Below are 23,926 nucleotides of genomic sequence, written 5' to 3' on the forward strand. Positions count from 1 at the left end.
ATTACAACTCATTCATTTCACTATTATAATTTGTGTTCTTTATAGAAAAAAAAAACCCATGTGTTATAGAATATGCTTGTGTGTAAGATTTATAGACTTTCCTGATTACTTTACAATTACTCATTAAAAATACACCAGAATAAAATTAAAATTATAGTATTTCTAATACACAGAATATAATCTGACAGCAAAAGTCTTGATTACAATATATAACATTCTCATTTATAACTCCTTTGAAAACATTCTGATGATTATTCTCTATAAAACCTTCATTCCTATACAAGCTGCTTAACAACAATCTTTTAACCCTTAAGATAACCTGTAAAGATTGAGAAAATGGACTTCAGCATAGATTCTTAATGCATAATCACATAATGGTAATTGGCAAGCTTTGCAAGCTGTTTTCTGCCATGTATGTGGTAGAGGAGGGAAACATTGGCAACATTTTGAGTAATACATCCACAGCAAAGACAGACGCATTAGGCCAACTGGTCTATTCAAGGACTTGTAATGACTTCAGCTGACTTTTTTCAATGCTTACAGTAGAATAGCAAGAGATTCTCTGCAGAACTCCTTGGCTTCAGAACATACTCCTATCTTAACACAAAAAAATTTAAGTTATCAGCTCTGAATGTGTTTCCCTTTCAACTTACTGGAAATGTCTTTGTATTATTTTCTGTATATCAATCATTATGTATGTTTGTCACATCACATTTTATTTATCTGTTCTCAAAGCTAAATATATATCACTTCAATAATTTCTATTCATGTGCTTCTACTACGCTTTTTCTGATTCCATTAGTCACTTCTTTATTAGAGGATGATCAGAACACTGTACTGTTTAAAGCATGTACTATTATTTTACATAATGGCATTGTAGTATTTTCTTTATTAATTTTATATAATTTTTAATGTGTTCTAACACCTCATTTCACTTTTTGGTTATGAAGTTCTTCATATAGGACAGAAGTTTTTGCTGAGGCACTTTCATTTCCTTTTATTGCCTCGTTACACGTAGTTATTTAAAATTCCTCAGTATATGGGGTAGTTTCTTCCAAAGTGTACTACATTTTGCATTTGTTAGCATGAAATTTCATACGTTGTTCCATTATTCAATTGTCTTCTCCAATTACTGTTTGTATCCTTCTCATGTTCCTTCTATCTTGTGATGGAAATAGCTGTATCTTAACTGTTACTGCAGTGACACCCGGTATTCAAGTATAACACAAGGCAGATGGAAAATCTGTGGGTCCTTGCCATTTATTTGTTTAGTTTAGGTATAGGTTTAGTAGGAACAGATAAAATGTTGAGACTGTCCCATAAAAAAAGACAAGCTTAATAACCCAGATACGCCAAAACTAGATTCCTCTGCTTCCTTCTTTCTCTCTTTTTACCAGTACTAAATATGGGGTATATGACAGACAACTTCTGTGAAGAGGGAAATTGTTGTCTGTTTATAAGGATACAGCGTGATGTAAATTGTAGCATGGTTAGCAATGACTAAGTATAAGACAGTAGAATAAAAAAAGGCTCAAAAAGAAATAAAAACTAGAAGAGAAGAAAAAGATGCAACATGCTGTAAGTTCATGTCAGTGAAGAGAACCTGCCTTAGCAGGGGGCTTGGACTGGCTGATCTCCAGGGAACCCTTCCAACCTCTACAATTCTATGAAGGGAAGTAAACATTTGTGGACACGTGTGCTATTCCAGTTTTTAGGCACAAAGTGAAGAATTCAAGTATTTCATAATCTTCTGTAAATACAAAAGAATATGTAGATATGGAAGTATTTATATGTGAAAACAAATTCAAAGATCAGATCCAGCTCTGCTTTAAATTTAGCAGTAGGATGGTACATTTCTTTCTAATTCACTTTCTTTAGTACAAGCCTGTAATTTTTACTTTGGTACTCCAATAAACCAATAATTCTTGCTTAAATATGTATTATTTATTATCTATTGGTAGGGATGCATACAGATATGCTTTTCAAATTGAAATCATCTGCAGTGGTACTCTTCAAGGACAGAAGGGTTAGCTGGCACACAGGTGGGAAAGGAGTTGCTCATTAGGGAAGGTTTGTTATATGGTAACGTATAATTAAGGTAATGGTCACAGCTTGTGTGACAGCAAACACTCTGGCAGTCATTTGATTGCTGCTAGGGTCAGGAGATCAGCTCTTTCTACAAGATGTATCCATATTACTGTGTTAGCGAACAGGTTAGAAAGCAAATTACAGCTGCCTTTCTTAGGCATATTACTGTTGAGACTCATTGTTTTGGATTTTTTTACTGTACATCAGCAGTAATATGGCTTCTGAAGACTTCATGTGACAGGTTAGGCATTTTATCCTTTGAGTAAACAGTAATCATGGTGTGAAGAAAGTGAGGCATTGGAGATTTTTCCCATTCTTTGAGAATTCCATTCTTCCTTTTTAGTTTGCTCCAAGGGCTCTTTGGGGATACATATATTAAGCCCTTTAAATAGTTCATAATAAATCTTTGTCTCAGGCTGATTCTGACAGTTTTTTAAAGAGTCTTTTAAGAGAGAATCCTCAATCATTTGTTAATCCATGGGGTGATCTTCAGACTTGGAGGAAAAAGAAACAGTGCAGGCTCCAGGGTTGCAAAAATACAATGTAGAAAAAATGTAACTCAGAAAAACTCAGGAAATACTCTGCAAAAGGGAAGTTTCACCAGCATACTGTGCTCTGCCTGCGTTTAAATTATTTTTCTGCAAGTTACTCAGTTGGCAAATACTGGAAATAGGAAAATGAAGTAACAGAAAAGAGAAGAGCAATTATTATTGATCATCTTCTGATTATTATCTTGATTTCAGCTTTGTTTCACTTAAAGCTTGAACTGAAGAAGCGTTCAATGAAAAAGTTGTTCCAGTTGTTAAAATAAAGTGAATAAACAGAAGTAGCATTCCTCCTGTTGTTTATCATTCAAGCCTTGTGATAAATCTGCCAAAATACTTGCACAGTAGGCTGATTTTTTAAAATGCTGTTTCCTGTGCAATATGACAGATCCTGATTGTGTCTGTCAAAAACCTTCTTAATTCCACTGTGTAAAATAAATAAATAAAGGGCAAAAATAATAAAAGCAAGACATCTGGTTCATTTAACATTTGTTTTCACCAAATAATTTGAGTGAGTTGCTTCTTTACAAGGGTAATGTGTGGCTGCAGTCCACTGAAACTACTGTTAGGTATTTGTTTGCAGCAGCCTTAAGTCTGTTATTTTTGGAGATACCTGTTTTCTACTCTCTGAGTTTCAGTGGCATGAAGTTTGATGTTATCTTAAGCTTTTTTTATTATTATTTTTGTGAACTCTGCCTAAGCAAAGAAACCTATAAATGCCAATTTATCTGCATTAGGGAAACCCTCATACTGCCTCTTAGGAATATTGTTGCCCCATTTTAATTAAATATGCTGCCCTGAGGATAAAACAGTGTAAAAGGGAAAGGGAAGGGTTATTAATAAAGGGCAAAGCTATAGAGAAACGGAGATAGTTTGACTTCTTACCTATACTGCAGCCAGAAAAGTGTGTTGGAGATGAAGACTGCTGCTGGAGGCACTACCAACTTGGCGGTGCACTCAATAGCATCAGCTACCTACCATGCCAGCTGTGCTAGCATATTCCTCAGTAGCAGCAGGTTCAGCAACCTGCCTGGTTATGCTTAGCCCGGAACACATCAGGAGATTTCTGAATGACAGATGAGAGGAAACAGTTGCACAGCAAATCTTGCAGTGATAAAAATGGACCTAGCATTCGGAAATAGATTTGGATACTCAGTGCTGAAGACATGAGTATTGTCAAGTTAAAGTAATCATTCTATTCACAGGATATTTTCAGAGTTAATTGGTTGGAACAAGGAATGGGAGAGACTTTGTTTGATTTTTTTCCATTATTCTTTTTCTTTAAAAATGACAGCATTTGCCACACTGGTGTGTTTTTTCTCCAGGGACAATAAGCTTCTGAGAATGTGAAATACTTCCTATAAAAGTGTTGCTTGACTGTCTTAACTATATAGCCATGCAGCTGGAGAAACTGGTTCACAAGGAACATTAGGACAGGATTTTCCTGCAAATCTGCAGTGTTTTTGTTTATTCCCCCAAGAACCTGCATTTTGTTGTGACACTTTTCACAGTGTCAAGGAGTTCACACAGTACCTATTGCTGCTGTCCAGTAATGAAGTTATCTGTGAGCCAGACATTAGATCCTATGGGTAAAAATGTTCTCCTTGTCAATTATATTTGTTCTTTCCCTTGACTGTATGGCTTTTTAACCCTGACTTCCTTTTTATTATTGAACTGCTCTAAACTATCTTAAAAGTTGTTTTACAGAGAAAAGAGTTTCATGTCATCCATACTTGAAAATATTTGTAAAATACCAGTTTCCCATGTCTGGATAAGTTCGACCTGGGAAAATGGAACAATGTAGTATAACTCGTAGGAAGGGATGGGATCCCTGAAGGAAGGGATGGGAACCTCTTTGCAGTTTTGAGCTGAAAATCACTAATAGCAAAGATGAACCAGATACTTGCTTTTTTTTTATGGGGAAAAAAAAAACAACGAAACAATGCCACCATCTTGTCACTCCTGTTCACCAGTTTCACTGTATGAACAGAAAGTGGTAGGTCAGGTGGTCCTCTGTTTGTTGTTGCTAAACCAATAAGTGTTTGCCGTTAGTAATGATGACTCCATGTTTGCACACATATGCTTGCTTGGTTTAAACGTGCCCGGTAGCTATGTACTTTCCCAAAAAGGTTATACAGCAATGTTACACAATTTGTGCAAAGTGATTTTTTGGCAGGATTCTGTACACATTGATACAGCAATCCAGGAGATCCTAGTAACTGGCTACTGCCCCTTGGTTAGCCTGCATAGAAGGCTCATGTATATAAAATAGTGTATTAAAGTAAACTTACAAAAGCAAAGAGCAATCATTGCAAATGTAATTTTTTCTTCCTCTTTGGGATTCTAATTTTAAAAGCATTAAAGAAGACAGCTGCTCATGCTGTGATATGTGCTAAACAGCCTGAAGGATGGAAAAAAATATATTTGTAGCTCATAATAACTATTGACCTTTCTGATATACAATGTTCTCTGTGTTAGCTATTCTGTTCTATCAACAGTGAAGATTGAACATGACTTTTTAATAGAAAGCATGGGGTTTCAAGCTGCTTTCACTAAGGTGTTTATGTATTGTTATTTTGTATTGTAGTACAAAGACTAAGTCCTGATGCCCTTTGTCTGACATCATGTTTGTCATAAAAAAAAAAAAGCCCCACTGTTACTGACTGTTTTATATATGAGGAATTGGCTCATAACCATTTTATAGTCGTGATAAAAGCATTGCTCCAATAGATCCGGAACAGAGGTACTGAAAATAGAATCCCCCAAATATCCCAACAGCACAAAAGGTATTTTCCAAAGAAATAGTTTCCTCAAGTGACTATATTTACAGAGGTATTCCACTAAGATTTAAAACACCCACTTCTCATATTCATACTGTTTGAATGAGGAAGGCAGACACACACTGCTGCATAATAGCTTTTGCTGGATGTCACGTGCTCTCAAACACGATCTTTATGATACCTCTTTTTTTTTTCTCTTGAACTTTCCTGCTGCTTAGTTACTGAGTTCAGAAACATCCACGAGCAGCAGCTTGACTTTGGCACTTGAGTATGCTTCCCCTGAGTGGGATCATCCTTGCATAGCCTATGAGCAGCACGAGGTAACTCGCCTGCTCTTCCTTTCCTCAGGGAAAAACTGCACCAAAAAGCACCTCCCATTTGGCATATGAAAATCTGGAAAGCAACCTCTTTATTGTGCTTTTTAAGCTCAAGCAGGCTGGCAATGTTAGGAAACATCAGAAGGGACATTTTAATGTTTGTTGAGGTGCTTTTTATGCCATGTGCTATGAAGGAACTTTAGTGAGCCTTTATTGGCAGCACTGAACCACAGTTATTTTCACAGCTATGCTCTGGAGTGTCAGCTAATGATTCACAAGTTAATAGGCAAGAGCAGAAAACAAAAAAGGAAAAAAATATACCCTTAGCTGATCCTGCTAGGGCATGAAAGAGGGGGCCTGGCATCAGTATTTAGTGGCAGTTTTGCGCTGAGAGAAAATGTTCAAATTTTTTTTGTAAGAACTCAGTATGGATAATGATCATTTAAGTTGTGCAAACCAGCCACATCTCAAAGGAGGTTTAGAGTCTAGTCCTGTGTTCCCTATGGGCCCGTGAACCTCTTAGGAATTTCAGTGAAATTTCTACCCTCCAAATTAGTCAGGGTACATTTCTCTTATGCTTTTTACGTATTTTCCAGTATATTTTCTCCATATCAACTCTCTAGCACAGGATAGATGTGCTGTTACGTATGATCGTGGGCTCCTGTACATTAGTACCTTTCCAAACCATTGGACGTGTTCTGTTTAAAAATTTATTACAATTGCCATGAGTAAATGGTAGGAAACAGTTCTACAGTGCTAGTTTTCTTGGGGACTGTCACTGAACCTTGAAAATTTACAAATGTTGCTGACCTCAGGTGAAACCAAGCCAGCAGGTCAGCTCAGATTATTTATTTCTTTCCTTAAAATAAATTAGTTTTAAATCTAAAAGCTGAGAAGGAAGTTTGAGATTCATGCACAGTATGGTTTATGTACCACTCACTCACTAGACCGTAACAGCTCTTCTAGAGTTGTTCCGGTCTATCGGGTGAATGTGGATACATTTGCAAGCGCTTAGATAATGGATTGAAGTCCAGTAGACTGTAACCTTTCCAAAGGGTTTTTCAGAGTTAAAGTTTCCTACCATTATTACTTCTTTTAATAGCAAATCTTTATTTGTTTTCAAACGGGCAAAAAAGCCATATGTATTTCATAGATCACTAACCTACCAAAATTTGTTGTAAAATCTGTCTTTTGATGCCATAGGAGAAACAAAAATCTTATTCATTTCTTCTTCCTGGCAGCATTTTATTTACAGCTCTATTCTGGCATCTAATTCATTCTATATATTACCAGATATATAAAGAATTCCCTGGGATAAGGCTTACATGGGAAGTAAATTGTATATGTAAGGAATTAATAGCCTGATAAGATGTATTTCTAGACTGGAAGAAATGGAAGCAGAAGCAGTAGCAGAAGAAAAGAAGTTTTGAGGGGTGTTAGATTAGTAGCTCTTCATCCAATAAAGAGAAGTTCAAATCACTTTGGTTCTGCATGAATAGTAGAACATTCCAAAACTTCTGTTTTAAGAGAGAAAAATCTTATCGATGAATTTATACTTTAATGTGTCCTACTAACTACAGTCAGTACATAATGAGCTTACTATGCTTGTTTTTTTTATTTTTAAAACTATAGGATAACATTTCAAAACATGGCTTATTTCTCTGTGGGTCCAGTCTTATATGTGCCCAAACTATAATACTCATATAGTAGTGTTTTCACTTGCAAAGTCTTTCATTTGCAAAAAGCACAAGAATCACAGACAAATGTACTTTACCCATTAAAGTTGTACTGTGTAGATATGTTAGTATATGAAACTATAATTTATTTTGCTAGTAACTGTATGCACAGTTTTCCATATTCATTGGTAAAACAGCATCAGGATCCCATAGAGAAATCTAGTGTACTTTTGCCTGTTGTTAGTATTAAGTCTGTTGTATCTGGAGGATCAACACAAACACGTTCAGAGGTTGGTGTAACCACATGTACCGGACTGAATGAAAGCATGTGCAATCAAAGTCCTATGCATGAGATCACATAAGATAATAGAAATTATAAAACAGTAATTCAGGAACTTGACTGATGCCTTTTCATAGCATTCCTAATTACCTGTATGGGAGCTGGGCCAGGATTCTGTGGCCTAGGTTGCACAAAGGTGGGGAACTTGTGCTATTTAACACACACCTGGCATCCATTGGCTGCTCCGAAACATCTTGGGTCTTCTGGAGGTCCAGAATGGAGAAACTGCCATTTCTGTGCACATCTCAGATGTTGTGGAGCAGCACACAAAAATGCTGTAGGTCTATGTGTGGGCAACTGAATTAAGCCTTTGGTCACTCAGAATTTATCCATGAAATGAGGGAATTGTGCTCCTTAATGTATTTATATTAGTTTATCCCAGTCAATTTTATAGTTGGGTGTGATTCAGCGGGTAGCAAGTAATTGCACTGTGGATACATATATATGTATATATATTGTCTTAGTTCTATTTTGTTTCCACTTTTCTCACTCATCCCACTTAGAGCAAACAGCTGTGTGATGCTGAGCTGCTGCTGGGTTAAACCATAGCAATCATTCAAGCTCTGGTAAATCTGTGGTAAAGGAAGCAGATTGGATATTAAACTGGTTCTACTCTTCTAGCTATTGTATCTGAATTCACTGCTACTTCACTGATTTGACTTTTGCCTTATATCACATTAAAGAGGGAGGCTGTACGTACCTGAAATAGTCTCTTGTTCTGCCACTTTAAAACATCAGATATACTGAACTGTAAACTGATAATTACAGATTTGGGTTATAAAAATACTCATATATATATACACACACTGTTGAAAATAAAGAAATTACTGAAAAAAATATATGTTAAGACTTGAATGTAAAATTATTTGTAAAAAAAAAAAAGAAAGTTTTTACATAGTGGCAGACTAACTGAAGTAATCCATCTCATCCATAAGGACACCATCTCATCAACTGTTGGTTTGGAAAATTTGGAGAGATGAGGAAAAAAAAATACACTAAAAGAACCAACCTTCAAGAGAAGCCTGATAGGCTTTGGAGTTTTTATGCGTTTGAGTTTCTAATAGTCGTATAGGTCATGAAAAGTGAATTGTCTTCCTTTTGGAGGTAGAATGGCACAAAAGGACGGTTTATTATCTTGTTTGAAAATGATACCTAGCCATAAATTCTTTAGAGGAAGTCACTGTTCTTTCCATTTGTTTTGGAGAAGCCTTTCCCTTCTCAGTGAAGCTTTGTCTAGAATCCAGCATTATTCCCTCTTTGTAAAGGGAGGATGGGGACTAGATCACGAGAAGCCTGTGGTCCATTTCTTATGGTTTTCAACTTTTCAGTAAACAGCAAAACTGAAATGTTAAGAGTCTTACCAAATTAGATAGAATGAAGTCTTCCAAGATCAAAATCTGGTTATACTGAAATTCAAGTTTCTGTTCATAACTCTGACAGCTTAGAGCTAGAATATTATTCCTATGTTTCATTCCTTTCAGTACAGCATTATAATATTGCCTGGTAATAATGAACTAGCCTCTTTTTTGCTGCCTACAACATTAATGAAATAGTTCATGTAGTCCTCCCTTTTGCAACATGCTGAACACCCCCAGTAAGATCATGACGTGTACAGAAATTATTAGCTCCATTCCCATCAGATGATCTTCATGGTGGTTACCAATATATGTAAGCGTGTTTAAGTCCTTCAACCAAATATTCCAAGAGTCTTCAACATCTTGCTAGACCAAGATTTCTCTTGCACTATTTTCCTGCGTTCAGCCTGCAGTCAGACCGAACCCACTTCACTTTGCTTAAAACTATGCATTTGCACATATGCTAAGTATAATTTCACAGTAACTTGCACTTATTGGAGGAGAAAAAATGTCTTAACTAAAAGCTTTTGAATTTTATTTGCTGGGCTGATATTTGGAAAAATTGATCTTTTAGCTTGTAAAATGATCAAATTTGATCAGTAAGTTAGGGAGAGAAAATGAGCTTGGAGACGGTGCTTTATTAAGAGTCAAATTTCTGAATAAAAACACTCTTCAAGAGACAATAATATAACAAAAAGAACAGTTAACTGCTCAAGGTTACACTTTTCTGGAAAGTTTTTTAATGCCTAGTTACAGGCAATAAACTGCACAAAAGAAATAGAAGCATTTGCAAAGATGCATCTAGTCTGACTGAAAACCATAGATTTATATTACTTAATTATTCATCTGAATATGAGGATTCTCAGTTGCCTATGCAAAGAATTATCAGGCCTTAAAAAAAAGTGTGAAGAGTTTTGCAAATGTAGAAGATGAAATGAGAAGAGAGCTCCCTTTTTATAACTGTTTTGCATGTTCTCTTATTTCATTACTGTTTTAAGAGCTGTATAGATGGTATTTGAAAATGTCTCCTAAAAACTACATAGGCACTTGTTTTTAACAAAGAGGAATTAATACCAAGGAGAAACTTCCTGAAATGATAACAAATCCAGAATTTCCTGTATGTTAAACCATAACCTCTCAAATTCCTTCTTGATGTGTGGTTTTCCCACTGTAACTTCTAGTCCTCCTCAGAATGAGAAGCCTATCTTATATCTGTTTGGTATGTAAAAAAATGCTATTATTCTCCTCTCAATTATTTTTAATACATTTGAGGGGGGAAAAAAAAAAACCTACAAAGTTGGTGAATATTTATTCAGTTTGCTTTGGCAGCATTTTGTTATTTAAGACATAAATCAAACTTGGAACAACAACTTTCTTCAGAGAAAAATTGTTTATCTGAACTTGAGTGTGCTTGTGAATCAGTCATGGAGATGATACACATGCTATTGCTGTGTCATAGCAATTATTTGCATTGTTTTACATTGTATTGTTTTATAACATAAGGTTAGGCTGCACACAGATTCTGGGATACATCTGCAGATCGATGCAAGATCAGAGCCATGGACCTCAGTCCTCCAAATAATGATGTGCATGTTTATCTACCAGTGCACATTACACCAGTGTCAGAACTCTTTTAGCATGTAAAGTTAAATGATGCGTGACTGCTTTGTGGGGTCCAGGCCCAAGTTTATTCCCAAGACAAAGCCCATTGAAGGCTCAGGGCTACAAGGCAGGTTCACAAAGAAATGCTTAGGAAGAGATAAGTAAATAATTTTTGAATTGGCTGCTAGTTCATACTATCTCCTCATTTGGTTCTGTGGTTCTTAATTAATATTTTAACATTCATGGCATTTTTTGTATGCACATAGGGGTTGCAGCTTCATGCCCTTCAAAACCGACAATACATTCTTTGTGTCCAGAAATCTTATACTACTTCAGCAGCTTTGGGATTGGAAAGACAAGAGGTTTATTCCTTTAGTAGTACCTGCTGAAGATATCTGAGGACACACAAAGACAAATGCTTTCCCAACAGAGTACACAACTACTGTTTGCAAAGACAATCCGGATTTAACTTTTTATACTTCTGAGCCTGACAGTGTATAGTGCTTTCATTCACACACGGTGAGCATTGACTTTTATCATATTATTAGCATTCTAACCTCGCAGTTTCAGAGTTTTATAACTCAACAGTAGGTTTAGACTCAGTAAATTCAGCCCAGGAGCACTGTTTTTCAGTCCAAGAGACATCTTTAGTTGCTACAGTATCAAGCAGAGTTTACTCTATTTAGTTCAGGTTTTTTAATGTCTAAGATTACAGATTTTAAACAACAACAAAAAACTTCCTGAAACAAAGAATTGTTACAGAGTTTCCGTCCTCCCATTGTGAGCCTTCTTTCATGTAATTGGAAAAAAAATGAAAAGGCTGAATAATAGGCATTTTAAATCAACTCCTGAGAACTCATAATGGACCACATTCAATATAATCCTGTGCAAATCTCACTGACATCGATAAATATGTTCTGTACACATCCTGTTTTTAAAATCCTGCATGCATAATCACAGTTAGCATTCTTTCTACTGTGGGTGGATGCAACTCTGAATGTAGATTTGTACTACAACCACAATGGCTCTCTCCTGAGAGAAATTCAGAAAGCTGTTCATAAGCTGTTCTGGACTTTGAGGTAACTAATCCCATCTCACGGATACATTCTCAGGTACGTTGTGTTGAAGAAAATCAAACACTTTAGAAATTCATATTTACATGACATTCACTGTTCCAGTTATGTGGATAAATTATATGCATTTTATAACATTCACTTACAGAGATATGTAAGTTTTGTACATATTATAGAAACAGTAAAATAATGTTTAGCTCATGATATAAGGCAGCATTAACCCAGAAAATGTCAATTGTATCTACACAATACCAGATCTCAGCTATTTTCCTTCCTTTCTTGAATCTGTGTATGAAAGGGAATTTATTTTTAAACTTAAATTTCTTGGGAATGGTACATATGTATTACAGCCGGATCACTTCTCAAGCATGAGATATTGCCTGTTTAATTATTGTTACTTCTGTGTGTTTAGGTAATTACCATTAGAACACAGAAGGACATATTGTACTTATTGCCTGTGCAAGAGCATAATGTGCTGGACTACAACAACTACACTTGTTAAGCTGATTTTAGCATTTCTTCACACAGCAGGAAGCACCCATGCTGCGGTTTCTTAATAGTACTGTATTATAATAGTAATAATTAATAACAATCCTCATCTTACCAGTACTGCTACCAACATGATGACCCAGGTTATGGTTTCAGAGTTCCACTACCCTGTACACTGAAACATATATCTTTCCTTTCAGGGTTTCATTTCTCAGATGATATTGCTGAACAGAGCTGAATTTTTTTTGAGGACAGGCTTGTTGCATGGATTCTGATGGCTTCACGTTTGTTCAGGTCTCCAAGGACCAGCACCAATAAATGTGAAGGAGACAAGAGCAGAATGGCATAGTTTTCCATTTCCACTAGGGTGGGGGGTGGAGATGGGGGGGGGGGAGGACTCTAAATTAAGTCTAACCTTAAATGTATAATCTGTCCTTGGAAGAAGAAGAAAAAAAAAGATATAGCATCTTCAAGCTCTTGGCATCCCTTACGAGAAAAAAATTGGTTCTAAGGGTCTCTGATCTTGTGTTTTAGTAAAATAGAACTGCACGGCTGACTGACAGTTCTGATCTAAAGCATTTACGTTTAAGTTTTGATCTCTCTGCTTTTGATTAAAACTAATGAGCTCATTTAATTCAAAATGGGAATCTCTGATAAGAGAAATAAGGTTGATGTGATTGGATTAGAGGGGCAAATTAAACTCTTAGAGCAGAAGTTTGTGCTTATATAGTGTATTAAAAAGCTGTTGGCGTATTATGGCGTGTTAGATGATGAGAAAAATTTCATAGTAATTCATATTTAATCAGAAGAAATGAAAGTACTAAATATAACATGGCTCTGCTTTTCCCTCGAGTGATAAAGAGCTGTACATTTAAAATGACATCGAATCCATGCTCTCTAAAACAAAAAAAAAAAAAAAAAAATCTTGAAACACTAAAGAAAGGAACACTGTTGTCAGTTATTTCATCACAATTGAGCCGAAATGTCACAAACCGAAGACAATGTGACCACAGTAAAATAAGGACATTTGGATAAAATTCACAGCTCACAAACAAGTTTTGGTGTTTCTATTCACTGCATAACAAATGCTTCTTAAATACTTAAAAACTTTCTACTAGTAATTTAGTTGGTTCTTTAGAACAATAGCAGAATAATTTCAAAATAACTTTTTATTCAGTGTTAATTACTGATTGAAACTGAATGTGAATTATGCTCCATTAGTGCTTGCTTATTGTAAGTGTGCTCCAGAATTTTCCCATGCACAATATTTTGGGAAGAGGTAAGGAACTGCTGGTTATCAGGGTGAAAAGTAGCAAGAATAAAGATTGTGTAGAGCATATTTTGGTGCAAATGATTGTTGTTACCAATAGTTTATCATGGTTTATACTAAGAGTATTTATTTACTATTTTGAAATGGTTGCGACTGAAGAAGCAACAATCAAAGGTGAGATCCACCACTTCAAGGAAAAGTTGAAAAAAACTGTTCATTACTAGTTAGTCACCAACAAGTAAATTATGATTATTATTATCAATAATAGTAATGATAATAATATTGCCTTGGTCACATGAGCACCATGTTTTCAAGGTGCTTTATTTCCTTATTGATAATAATTAACCCTCAGCAATGGGGAAACCATGGCGTTCACAAACAGCAGTTACTATCCTAGGAAAGAAAGGAATGGAACCTTGGGAATAAAAGTCTGCAGAATTTGCTGCCTCTTTCAGCAGGCAGAATTGCTTCCTTCGTAACCCTTTCTTTTTCATTTAACACTGAAGAAGCCCACTGCTTTTAAAAAGCCACAAAGATGTTCAGAGGGCTGGAGCTCTTCTCTTATGAAGAAATGTTGAGGGAGCTGGGCTTGCTTAGCCTGGAGAAGAAAAGGCTCCAGGGAGAATTGTTGTGGCCTTCCCGTACCTGAAGGGATCTTATAAACAGGAGGGGGACATATTTTTACATGATCTGATAGTGATAGGTTACATTTTAAATTAGAAGAGGGGAGATCTAGATCCAAGCATCTAGCTTGGAGGAAATTCCTTACCCAAAGGACAGTGAGGCACTGAAGAGGTCGCCCAGAGAAGCTGTGGATGCACCATACCTGGAGGGTTGGATGGGGGCCCCGGACAGCCTGATCCTGTGGGTGACAGCCCTGCCCACAGTAGGGAGTTGGAAATAGTGACTTTAAGGTCCCTTCCAACCTAAGCCATTCAATGATTCTATGAAATGCATTCATAGCAAAACTGTGCAAGAAAGAGTTAATGAGGCAAATCTCAGGAAAAAAAAAAAAGTCTATGGGGAAAAAAACTTGAAAATGAGACTTACTGAGTATACATATACTTTTCAATTTTTTTTCACTAAGTAAACATTTTCTAAACGAGGTAAATTGATTACAACACTCTTAGCAACCATCAGTCATTTATTTTTAGTGAGTTCAAGGATTGCACCTGAAAAGTAGCTTAGAGGGGATGTATAAAATCTAAATTATGTATATATGTATTTTTTCTATTCCCTAGTGGAATCTACAAGCCCCAGTTTACTAACCACTGACAACACTCTAGAGCGCTCTTTTTTCATCCGAATGAAATCTACACTGACCAAGAGAGGAGTGCACATCAAATCATCAGGATACAAGGTAAGGGTTGCATTGTAGCATGAAATATTGACATTTTTAAATTATGTTCTTTCATGTAGCAAAGACACATTAATAGTCAGAGGAAGGAACCATTTCATGTTTGCATATGTTTCAGCTCTTTTGTTAAAGAATCATTAGTGCATTATTTCCAGCCTAAGGTTTGGTAGTGGTTCTACACATCCATTAAATTGATCATTATTACAGTAAACATTGATTATAGCACGAAGACCCTCAAAAGAGCAACACTTCCACAGTAAAGGTACATTTTCCCAAAGAATGTGAGTCACAGTAAAATCACTTTTTTCCTCAAGGAAAATTACTACTCATTTAGGTAGACTGTTAGTTGTCTTTAGGTTATATGTTTTCTCAGAGATGTAGGACTTCTCCATGTGGACTATTTGCTAGAGCTATTTAATTTCACTGCTGTTCTAGCTGAAGGAAACAACAAGCCATAATGATACTTTTCCTCCATTTTTCTTTCGCTGTCTGTCTGAGGGGTATCTGCTTCTAGGGATCATATTTGCTGTATTTCTTACTCTTTTAAGATATGAAATGCTCTTGTTTCTTATCAACAGTAATCTCATTTTTCTTCAGTCATATATTGCTCATAGTGCCTGTAGCTATCACTGGCTTTGCAGTATACTAAAACTAGAAGCAATAGCACAGTTTTAACATTGTCAACTTGTGGAATGAAATATGCCATCCATTAAGTATTATACAAGTTAAAAAAGTAGTGCAAGGAAGAAAGTCTGAGAATGTGTGTGTATTTAGAGAAGGTCCTCATCAGTGTTCATTTAAAAACATTTCAAGAACGTTTTTGTTTAGTTTTCAGAGGAAGATTTAGAGGAGCTTTGAAGTAAAATTCCCCAGTTCACTCATCCCAAAATCTTCTTTGTGAATATGACATCAAGGTAGTACACCTGAGCAGTAAAATTCTCTTGGTAGAAATATCTTCTTTGCAGGCAAATGAATGAAAGTGCTCCTGTTGGATTTTTGAATTTTTTTTTTCAAAAACAGGATTTTTTCCTGTTCCTTTTGAAACCTGCTGATTTCTCATTGAAACATTGAAAACCATAACCGAGCTGTCACAGGTAGAGCACAATTACAATTGGAAAACCCAATACCATTTTTAAGCAGCTGCTCCTAGACATGAGGTATGGAAAAAGAAGTAAAAATATGATAGCTGACAAAACTGTCCATGACTAAAACCTTTTTTTTTTCCCAAACTTTTCCATGAGGCAGCAATACATCCATATGAATAAACTTGCAGATACAACGTGCAAATGCTAGGCAAGTGTAAATACAAAAGCATAGTTCCATGGGTTTTTGACATTTTGGGGGATTTTGTATCTGACAGTGTTTGACTGAATTCAGCTGCATCCAGTCATATAAATTGCACTTTGACAGTTTTCAAAAACATGGTTATTGTCACTCTGTGTTCTATGGAAAGGTGATTAGCTTCAGTAAGTTTCAGTAAAACCATACATTCATTTTAGAAGAGTTAGATCATGTGAGTGTCTTTTTAAGCAGTACTAAAAACTTCTTTGTTTAAACATCATTCTCAGTGTACTAGGCAAGCATAGTAAAGCTCAATTGCTACAGAGAACATCATCCATACTTTAAGGAAAGTTGCCAGCTTGTTCATTGATTTCTAGAATTCCAATGCTAGAACAAACTGTAGGCCTCTGACATTTGTTTAGGTATATATTTTGTAAAAATTAGGAAAGATCCATGAGACTTAAGGATGCACAGCTGTAAGAAATTATCAAAGGGAAAAATACTTTTGTAATACTGGCAAAGCTCATGAGGAGAGCTGAATACATTCTGTGTCAGAGGGTGCTGAAAGGCCTCCAGCTCTCAGTCAGGAAGCACTGTGTCAACTGGGGCTATGTGCAGTAGAGTTCCTGAGAGAAATCCTGGTGGAACAGACCAGCTCAGAAGCCACTGTTTCAGAATACCGCAGAGCACTGAATTTCCCCTCCTAGTTAATAGCTTCCCTTAAGTCCTTGTGTTGTTGTGGGTGGGTCACCCTGCTAATCAAGCATACAGACATTCACTGAGAGCAGTGTACTGGGAACTTGGTATCTTATGAGACTCAGATTTTAACTTTTGCCATAAGTACACAGCTCCTCATGGATTCAGTCCTCCGGCAGTGACAGAAATTTTGCATCCTTGTGAAATGTTTCTTGTTCCAAACTCTTGGTGAACTCACAACTGTGTCTTCATTTTTTCTCCCCTTTGAGGACTGCTGATGAATGTTTTCCTTAGACAGCAAATGATTGAGGTGGTCCACAAGATGCTTAGGCAATTTTCAGAATGAGTGATCCCAGCCTCAGGAAAATCACATAAAATTGAAAACAGTCAGAGAAGGAGATTGATTAATCATTTGGGTTGATCTAGTCAGGACTAATTTTCTGTGAAAAGAAATGTGGGAACAAAACCCACACTAATAGACTTACAAAGATCCATATATGTGTGCCTCAAAGACGCTTTGTTCCTGACTGCTCTGACATGAGATGAACCCTGTTTATAGACTCTTCCTGGACTGATTTAATTAGTCCTGAATTATACCTAAAGATGGAGATAATGGCCTTTTTTTTTTTTTTTCCACAAATGATATAACCTTAAAAGTCTGAAATGAGAAGGCTGCTACGTGATTAATTCACCCTCTTTCCTTCCCTTTCATTTTTTCCCCAGCACCATCGTAGAATGGGATTTTCCTTATTTAGAATATACTTAGTCCCAGAGTTTGTATGAAAAGAGTTTGTACACAGTCTAGAGAGCTATTTGGTTCTCATTGTGTAAATCAATGATCTTAAAAAAAAATAGAGTCAAATAAAATGTAGTCAGCTGACAAAACACATTGAAAACAAAAAGCGAAAAAATGGTAATTTCATTCACTGTAGAACTCAGAATGTATTATCACTACAACTGTTGTCTAAGATACATGATACAGAGCCTTACTGTTTTTCTCTGCTGAAAGTATACTGTAGAATCATAAAGTCATACAATGCCTTGGGTTGGATGTGACCTTAAAGACTATCCTGTCCCAACCCTGCTGCTCTGGGCAGGATTGCGCACCCATCCAATCTGGCCTTGAGGACCTCCAGGGATGGAGTATCCACAACTTCTCTGGGCAGTCTGTTCCAGCACCTCACCACCCTCTAAGTAAAAATTTCCACCTAACATCTAATCTGAATTTACCCTCTTTAAAATCATTCCCTCTTATCACTATCAGACTGTATGTCTTCTTCATTTTTATAAGCTCCTTGTAACATCTTCCTTTTTTGTTCTTTTTTCATCAATAGAATTTTTTTTATTTCACTTGGATTTTTACTGTCTCCATTTTATCTCTTTTTCTGTTTTCCTCATATTAAGGGTTGCTATCCTACCCACTTATGTTATTCCAGCTTCAATGTTTCTATTGTCCTGTATTCTTATATATATGTCAGAGCTATTTTTAATTGAAAACTACTTTGTGCAAGCTTGTTCAATACATTTCTTACTACCCTGTAGTATCCTATTATTGTTTTGTTTTTATCTTCATGTCAGGTTGTGCTATGATTTTCTTTGTCCACGTCTTTAGAGTCTTTAGAGTTTTTTTGTTTTTGTATTTGTCCACATCTTTAGAGTTACTGGTCTCTTGAACAGAGCATTATTAAAGGAATAAAGAAGTAGTCAGCAAATCCAACATCAACAGAGCCAGTAGTTTCCAGTACTTTCAAGTTCATCAGCTCATCATGTGTTAATGTATATCCATACATATTTCTCTCCTGTTTTCTGCAGGTGATATATAATTTCTCCCATGATAAATCATTACAGAGTTGCATAAGCAAATACTGGGAGATCCTGTAGTACTTTCACTGTCACTGCAGCAATCTCTGATTTTGGCATAATCAACGTCTGCTACCTCTCCATTTCCCAAGAAGCTGGCAATCAAAGTTCTTGCCTATCAGTCAGCAGAGAAAAGGTCATCTTAAAAATCCTGCAGGCTCTACCTTCCTACTTGAGTGGTACTTTCTATGTAGTGTGCTACCTGGGTGCCTCTTTTTGGCACATTCAGTGTCAACAAGAAGTGTCAGTGTCAACAACATTCTTCATGTTTGTGTCATTAAAGCATCAAAACCATTGAGATCACAAGACAATGAGTATGCTGCAGACAGTTCAGTAACTGGAAGTAAACAGAGCAGCTGTCATGCACTGAGCAAAATCTTTCCTATAACCTTAGACTTCTGAGCCAATGTTATTGGGAAAATAGACATATATATATATACAGAGAGAAATATATAGAGATCTATAGATATATATGACTTTCAGAAGTCCTGAAATCCTTTAGTATGGCACAGAATTATCAGAATCATAGAATCACCAAGATTGGAAAAGACCTCAATGATCATCCAGTCCAACTGTCCACTTAGCACCAGTATTTCCCACTAAACCATGTCCCTCAGTACAACATCTAAACATTTCTTGAACACCTCCAGTGCAGCCCATTCCAGTGCCTGACCACTCTCTTGGAGAAGAAGTATTTCCTAATGTCCACCCTGAATCTCCCCTGGAGCAACATTCGGCCATTCCCTCTAGTCCTCTCACTAGTTACATGGGAGAAGAAGCTGATGCCCAGCTCACTACAGTCTCCTTTCAGGTAGTTGTAGAGAGCATTAATGTCACCCCTGAGCCTTTTTGTCTCTAGACTAAACAATCCTAGTTCTCTTGGCCACTCCCCATAAGACTCAACAGCTTTTCTGCCCTTCTCCGAACATGCTCCAGCATCTCAATGTCTTTCTTTGTAGTGAGGGGCCCAAAACTGAACACAGTACTCAAGGTGCAGCCTCACCAGGGCTAAGTACAGAGGGATGATCACTTCCCTGGTCCTGATGGCAATGCTATTTCTGATATAGAGCAGGATGCCATTGGCCTTCTTGACCACCTGGGTACACTGCTGGCTCACATTCAGCCTAGTGTCAACCCATACTCCCAGGCCCATTTCCTCTATAGCGACTCTTCCAGCCACTCTGCCCCAAACCTGTAGTGTTGCCTGGGGTTGTTGTGGCCAAAGTGCAGGACTCGGCACTTGGTGTCATTGAATTTCATCCCATTGGCCCCAATCCTGCTATCCAGCCTGTCCAGATAGCTCTGTAGGGCCTTCCTACCCCCAGCAGATAGGCATTTCCTGCCAATTCCTGCATTGGTGTCATCTACAAACTTGCTGAGAGTGCACTCAATACCCTCATACAGGTCATTTATAAAGATATTGAACAGGACAGGCCCCAATACTGACCCCTGAGGAACATCACTCATGACTGTTTACCAGCTGGATTTAACTCCATTCACCTCTGCTCCCCTGGGCCCAGGCACCCAGTCAGCTCTTTACTCAGCAAAGAGTGTGTCTGTCCAAGCTATGGACTGCCAGCTTCTCCAGGAGAATGCTGTGGGAGACAGTGTTAAGGACTTTGCTGAAGTCTATGTAGACTACATTAACAGCCTTTCCTTCACCCACCAGGTGGGTCACTCAGTCATAAAAGGAGATCAGGTTGGTCAAGTATTAGATACAACTGTATTGGTTGTCAGTATTGGATAGGCCTGTAAGCCCTATATCGCTACTTTACAGAATCATAGATCTAATCAATGCCAAGAGCAGGTATTTACACATTCTTTTCCTGATATTCTTTGTATATAAGATTATTTATTAGGGAATATAAGCAAGTTTAATCAAACTGACCAAATTACAATGAAGGGAGCAAAGTTATCTTCATTCCTTATTTTTTAAATCACAAAGGACTCTTAAAACCATCATATCAACAGCATAATTTTATGTAACAGTGGATGTAGTGCATGAAATTAAATAAATTGCTGCACAAAAGATTTGACTTAGAAAGCTTAGTTTATAAGTTTCAAAGTTTTGTCACACATCAAGTGTCTGCATTTCAGTAATGGAAGATTCAAATTTGGCTAGCTATGCCTCATTCATCGGTTACTGTATAACAAAATATCTTAAATAACATAGACTTGAAAATGTGAGAAGTATTTAAAACTTCATAGAAGTGTTTTCTCAGATTAGTCTCTCTTGTTTATATGAATTCATCTTTCCATTTTGTTCAGTGTTATCTTTCTATCATAGTGATTAAAATTAACCATTTTCTCAGAGCATGCTTTCAGATTTTGCATTTAAAATTCTAACAAAATTAGCACTGTTTAAATGTGAATTTTGAAAACAAAAACCTAAACTTCTTGCTGCAATTTTATGTCCATCACAGTTCTATTATCATTCTTTCATTCTAATCCTTTTTTTTCTTTCTATTCCCGCCTTCATTAAAAATATAAATTTAATAATTTTTATTATTTCTTTTGTAGAAGAACTTGAATAGGTGGGTGAAACTTGGAAATCTCAGATGTGCATTTCAAATATAGTTCTTGGCAGCATCTAGATTCATTAATTCAAGAAGTCAAGACAGGCAAATCTCTGTTAAAGGAATAAAACCATGCATTTTGTACTTACCTTGTGCAAATGCATTTGCATAGTGATACCTAGTCATTTTCATGATTCAATCTAAAACTGAAATGATTGTTTCCTATCTAAGGGAAAGATTCACCTGAACTTCAGAATTAAGACGTCGTTATGCCAAGATCACTTTAAGGATGCAATACAACATGAGCTTGTTAAGAACATAGCTGAAAACACCTTTCCTTTAAGGGGTATAGGAAAGGTGGAAGAAAGAGGAAGCAGTTCTTTTTTTGCATAATAGTCTAATGATTTCTGGGATGTGGACTATGTTAGAGTCAGATTTAATTCCCTCTACAGCCTGAGGGAATTCACATTTCCCACTTTCTAGCTTGGCCTAAATTCTTTTCTTCTTTTCTAATATTTTTCTCCCTTGAAATCTTTTGTCAAGTATTTTACTCTATCGCAGAAAGGTATCCTGACCTTTTTCTGTAGAAAAAAAGAAAACTGCAGAATTTAGCATTTCATCACATGGCTACTGCCACACCTCCTTAATTGAGTGAAGAAGGAATAAGAAACCAACATCAGGAAGCATTATGTGAAGAGTTTTCTAAATGTCAGCACATGCATTCCCCAGACTTTTCAGCACTGAGAAGACTTAAAGGTAATTTGTCAGAGAGAAAGAACTGATCGAGAATTCACCCATGTAAATCGATGACCTTTTAGTCAAAAGGAAGTCTCTTAGCTAGTAAAGATGCAGCATTAGTTATAAAAGAACAAAATACTAATGGGCCAATCAGAGGCTTATGAAGTATCTACCTTTAGATATAAAGATACGGTTCAAGAAAAGATGGTCTGCCACAGGATTAAGAAGACTAGAGTTCATTTTATGCCTAGCTATAGAGTTGTGAGATTCTATTAGGAAAGCTGTCTGGAAAAGCTTGGTTCACATTTGACATCTAAATACATTAACCACTTTCTTAAATGTGTTCAGCAGCTACTAGCTCCATCTTCTCAAAAAACATTTTCAGGGCTGCGAATCTTTCAGCCAGGATTTGTAGCACTGTTTTATCACCTGGAGACATGTTAGACATTTATTAATTATAGGAGTGTTAATGAAACTAACCAGTTAGTGTTATATAAAAGCCCTTTTTAATAACGACCTTCCTTAAAAGATAGATTCAGACTTTGATCGTTTCTCCTGCTGAGTTCAGCTGTAGTATTTGTGACACTTGTATCAGGATCTGTTTTTCCTCAAGGAATGTCATATGACTTCATATGACTTCAGAGTTGTGATTCTGTTGCACTGTGTTCTAAATTGCATATGTGGGAAATACCTTAGATCTTAGACTGGATTCTGAAGTGAAAGAAAATATTAAATTGAGCAAACACAGACTTCTTTTTGAGTGATTAATTATTTTCATACTTTATCACCAAATTAGCAGCAAATTCCTTTGATTCTGATTGTTAGGTAGTATTATTCTGAAGTTACTTTTATTAAAAGCCAGTGGTTATAAAAATGAAAGAAAACTATGAGGTCAAGATTTATTCTGATACATTAAAAAAAATCATTAAAAATAGGTAGAGATCATCTTCAAACCAAATCTAATATTATTTCAAAAAAATAGTACTTAGTGTTTGTTGCACTTTCATATGTAAGCACTAATTATCTAGTTGTGAACTCATAGCACAACAGGCCTCAGCGTTCCTTTCTCCTGAACAGAGGCCAGTGAGAGGACTGAGAATGGTAAAATCTAACCAGAGTGAGGAGCAGAAAATACCTCCTATGACACAGTGGGAGAAAGTTATTGGGGTCCTAGCAGGGTATGCCTGCTGAAGACAATAGGTCTTCAGTCCCCAGATTTTTCTGAAGTTATCATCTCTTGTTGTATACCTCTACTTTTTGTTAGTGAATGTGAATATGCCTCATTTGGGAACAAAGTGCTCTGTGTTCTGTGAGGAATCATCAGCCAGAATTCAGGCAGATGCGTTTGCCAACATCTCTGCTCCACTTTTTTTTTTTTTTTTTTTTTTTTTTGTACCTGTTTTTGTAACTGCTACCAGTGGATATTTTGGCCCATCTCTTTTTCATAATGTAAACAGCATATTAGTTGTGTAAATACAGAGTAGTAGCTTCTTAATTATCTCTACTCCTTTAAACAGTTCAAAATTTTTCTCTAAATTATGCTTAGGAAAGACAAGAAGATTATATGCTGAAAAAATGTAGCTAACATAAAGTTAATTTAAAAGAGAACATCTTGCTCTTTTGTGGATACTTGCAGAAGCACTATCATCTTTCCACTGGTAAAATCTTATTGAGTATGAAGCAATCAATGAAATTCAGAACTATGATAAAACTAACTGGAAGGTTTCCAAACTTTCATTTCAGTGAATTTTACATTTAATATATTTTTTCTCATATTCTGTATAATATCTTGATATAGTAACATGAGATCAATAGCTGTTAAGTAGAAAATATATGTCTTGAACTGATAGTCATAAGGGTATAATCCTGATATTTTATGCAAAAACATATATGTATTTACCTTTTGTATATGTACTGTGATTGGTGAATTACGGGGAGAACAC

At 36.3% G+C, this 23,926-nt stretch overlaps 1 protein-coding gene across 4 annotated transcripts in view; it reads left to right on the forward strand.

Moving 5' to 3' along the window:
* The window catches only part of NPAS3 (neuronal PAS domain protein 3), a 604,931-nt gene that overhangs the window by 526,511 nt on the left and 54,494 nt on the right, over positions 1 to 23,926 (forward strand). For all 4 annotated transcript variants that reach the window (XM_015287645.4, XM_015287646.4, XM_015287647.4 and 1 more), the window contains one exon: positions 14,777 to 14,895. In XM_015287645.4, the coding sequence (XP_015143131.2) occupies positions 14,777 to 14,895 (119 nt within the window). The remainder of the gene's footprint in view (positions 1 to 14,776; positions 14,896 to 23,926) is intronic.

This window comes from Gallus gallus, chromosome 5, assembly GCF_016699485.2.
Source record: "Gallus gallus isolate bGalGal1 chromosome 5, bGalGal1.mat.broiler.GRCg7b, whole genome shotgun sequence".
Taxonomy (NCBI): Eukaryota; Metazoa; Chordata; class Aves; order Galliformes; family Phasianidae; genus Gallus; species Gallus gallus.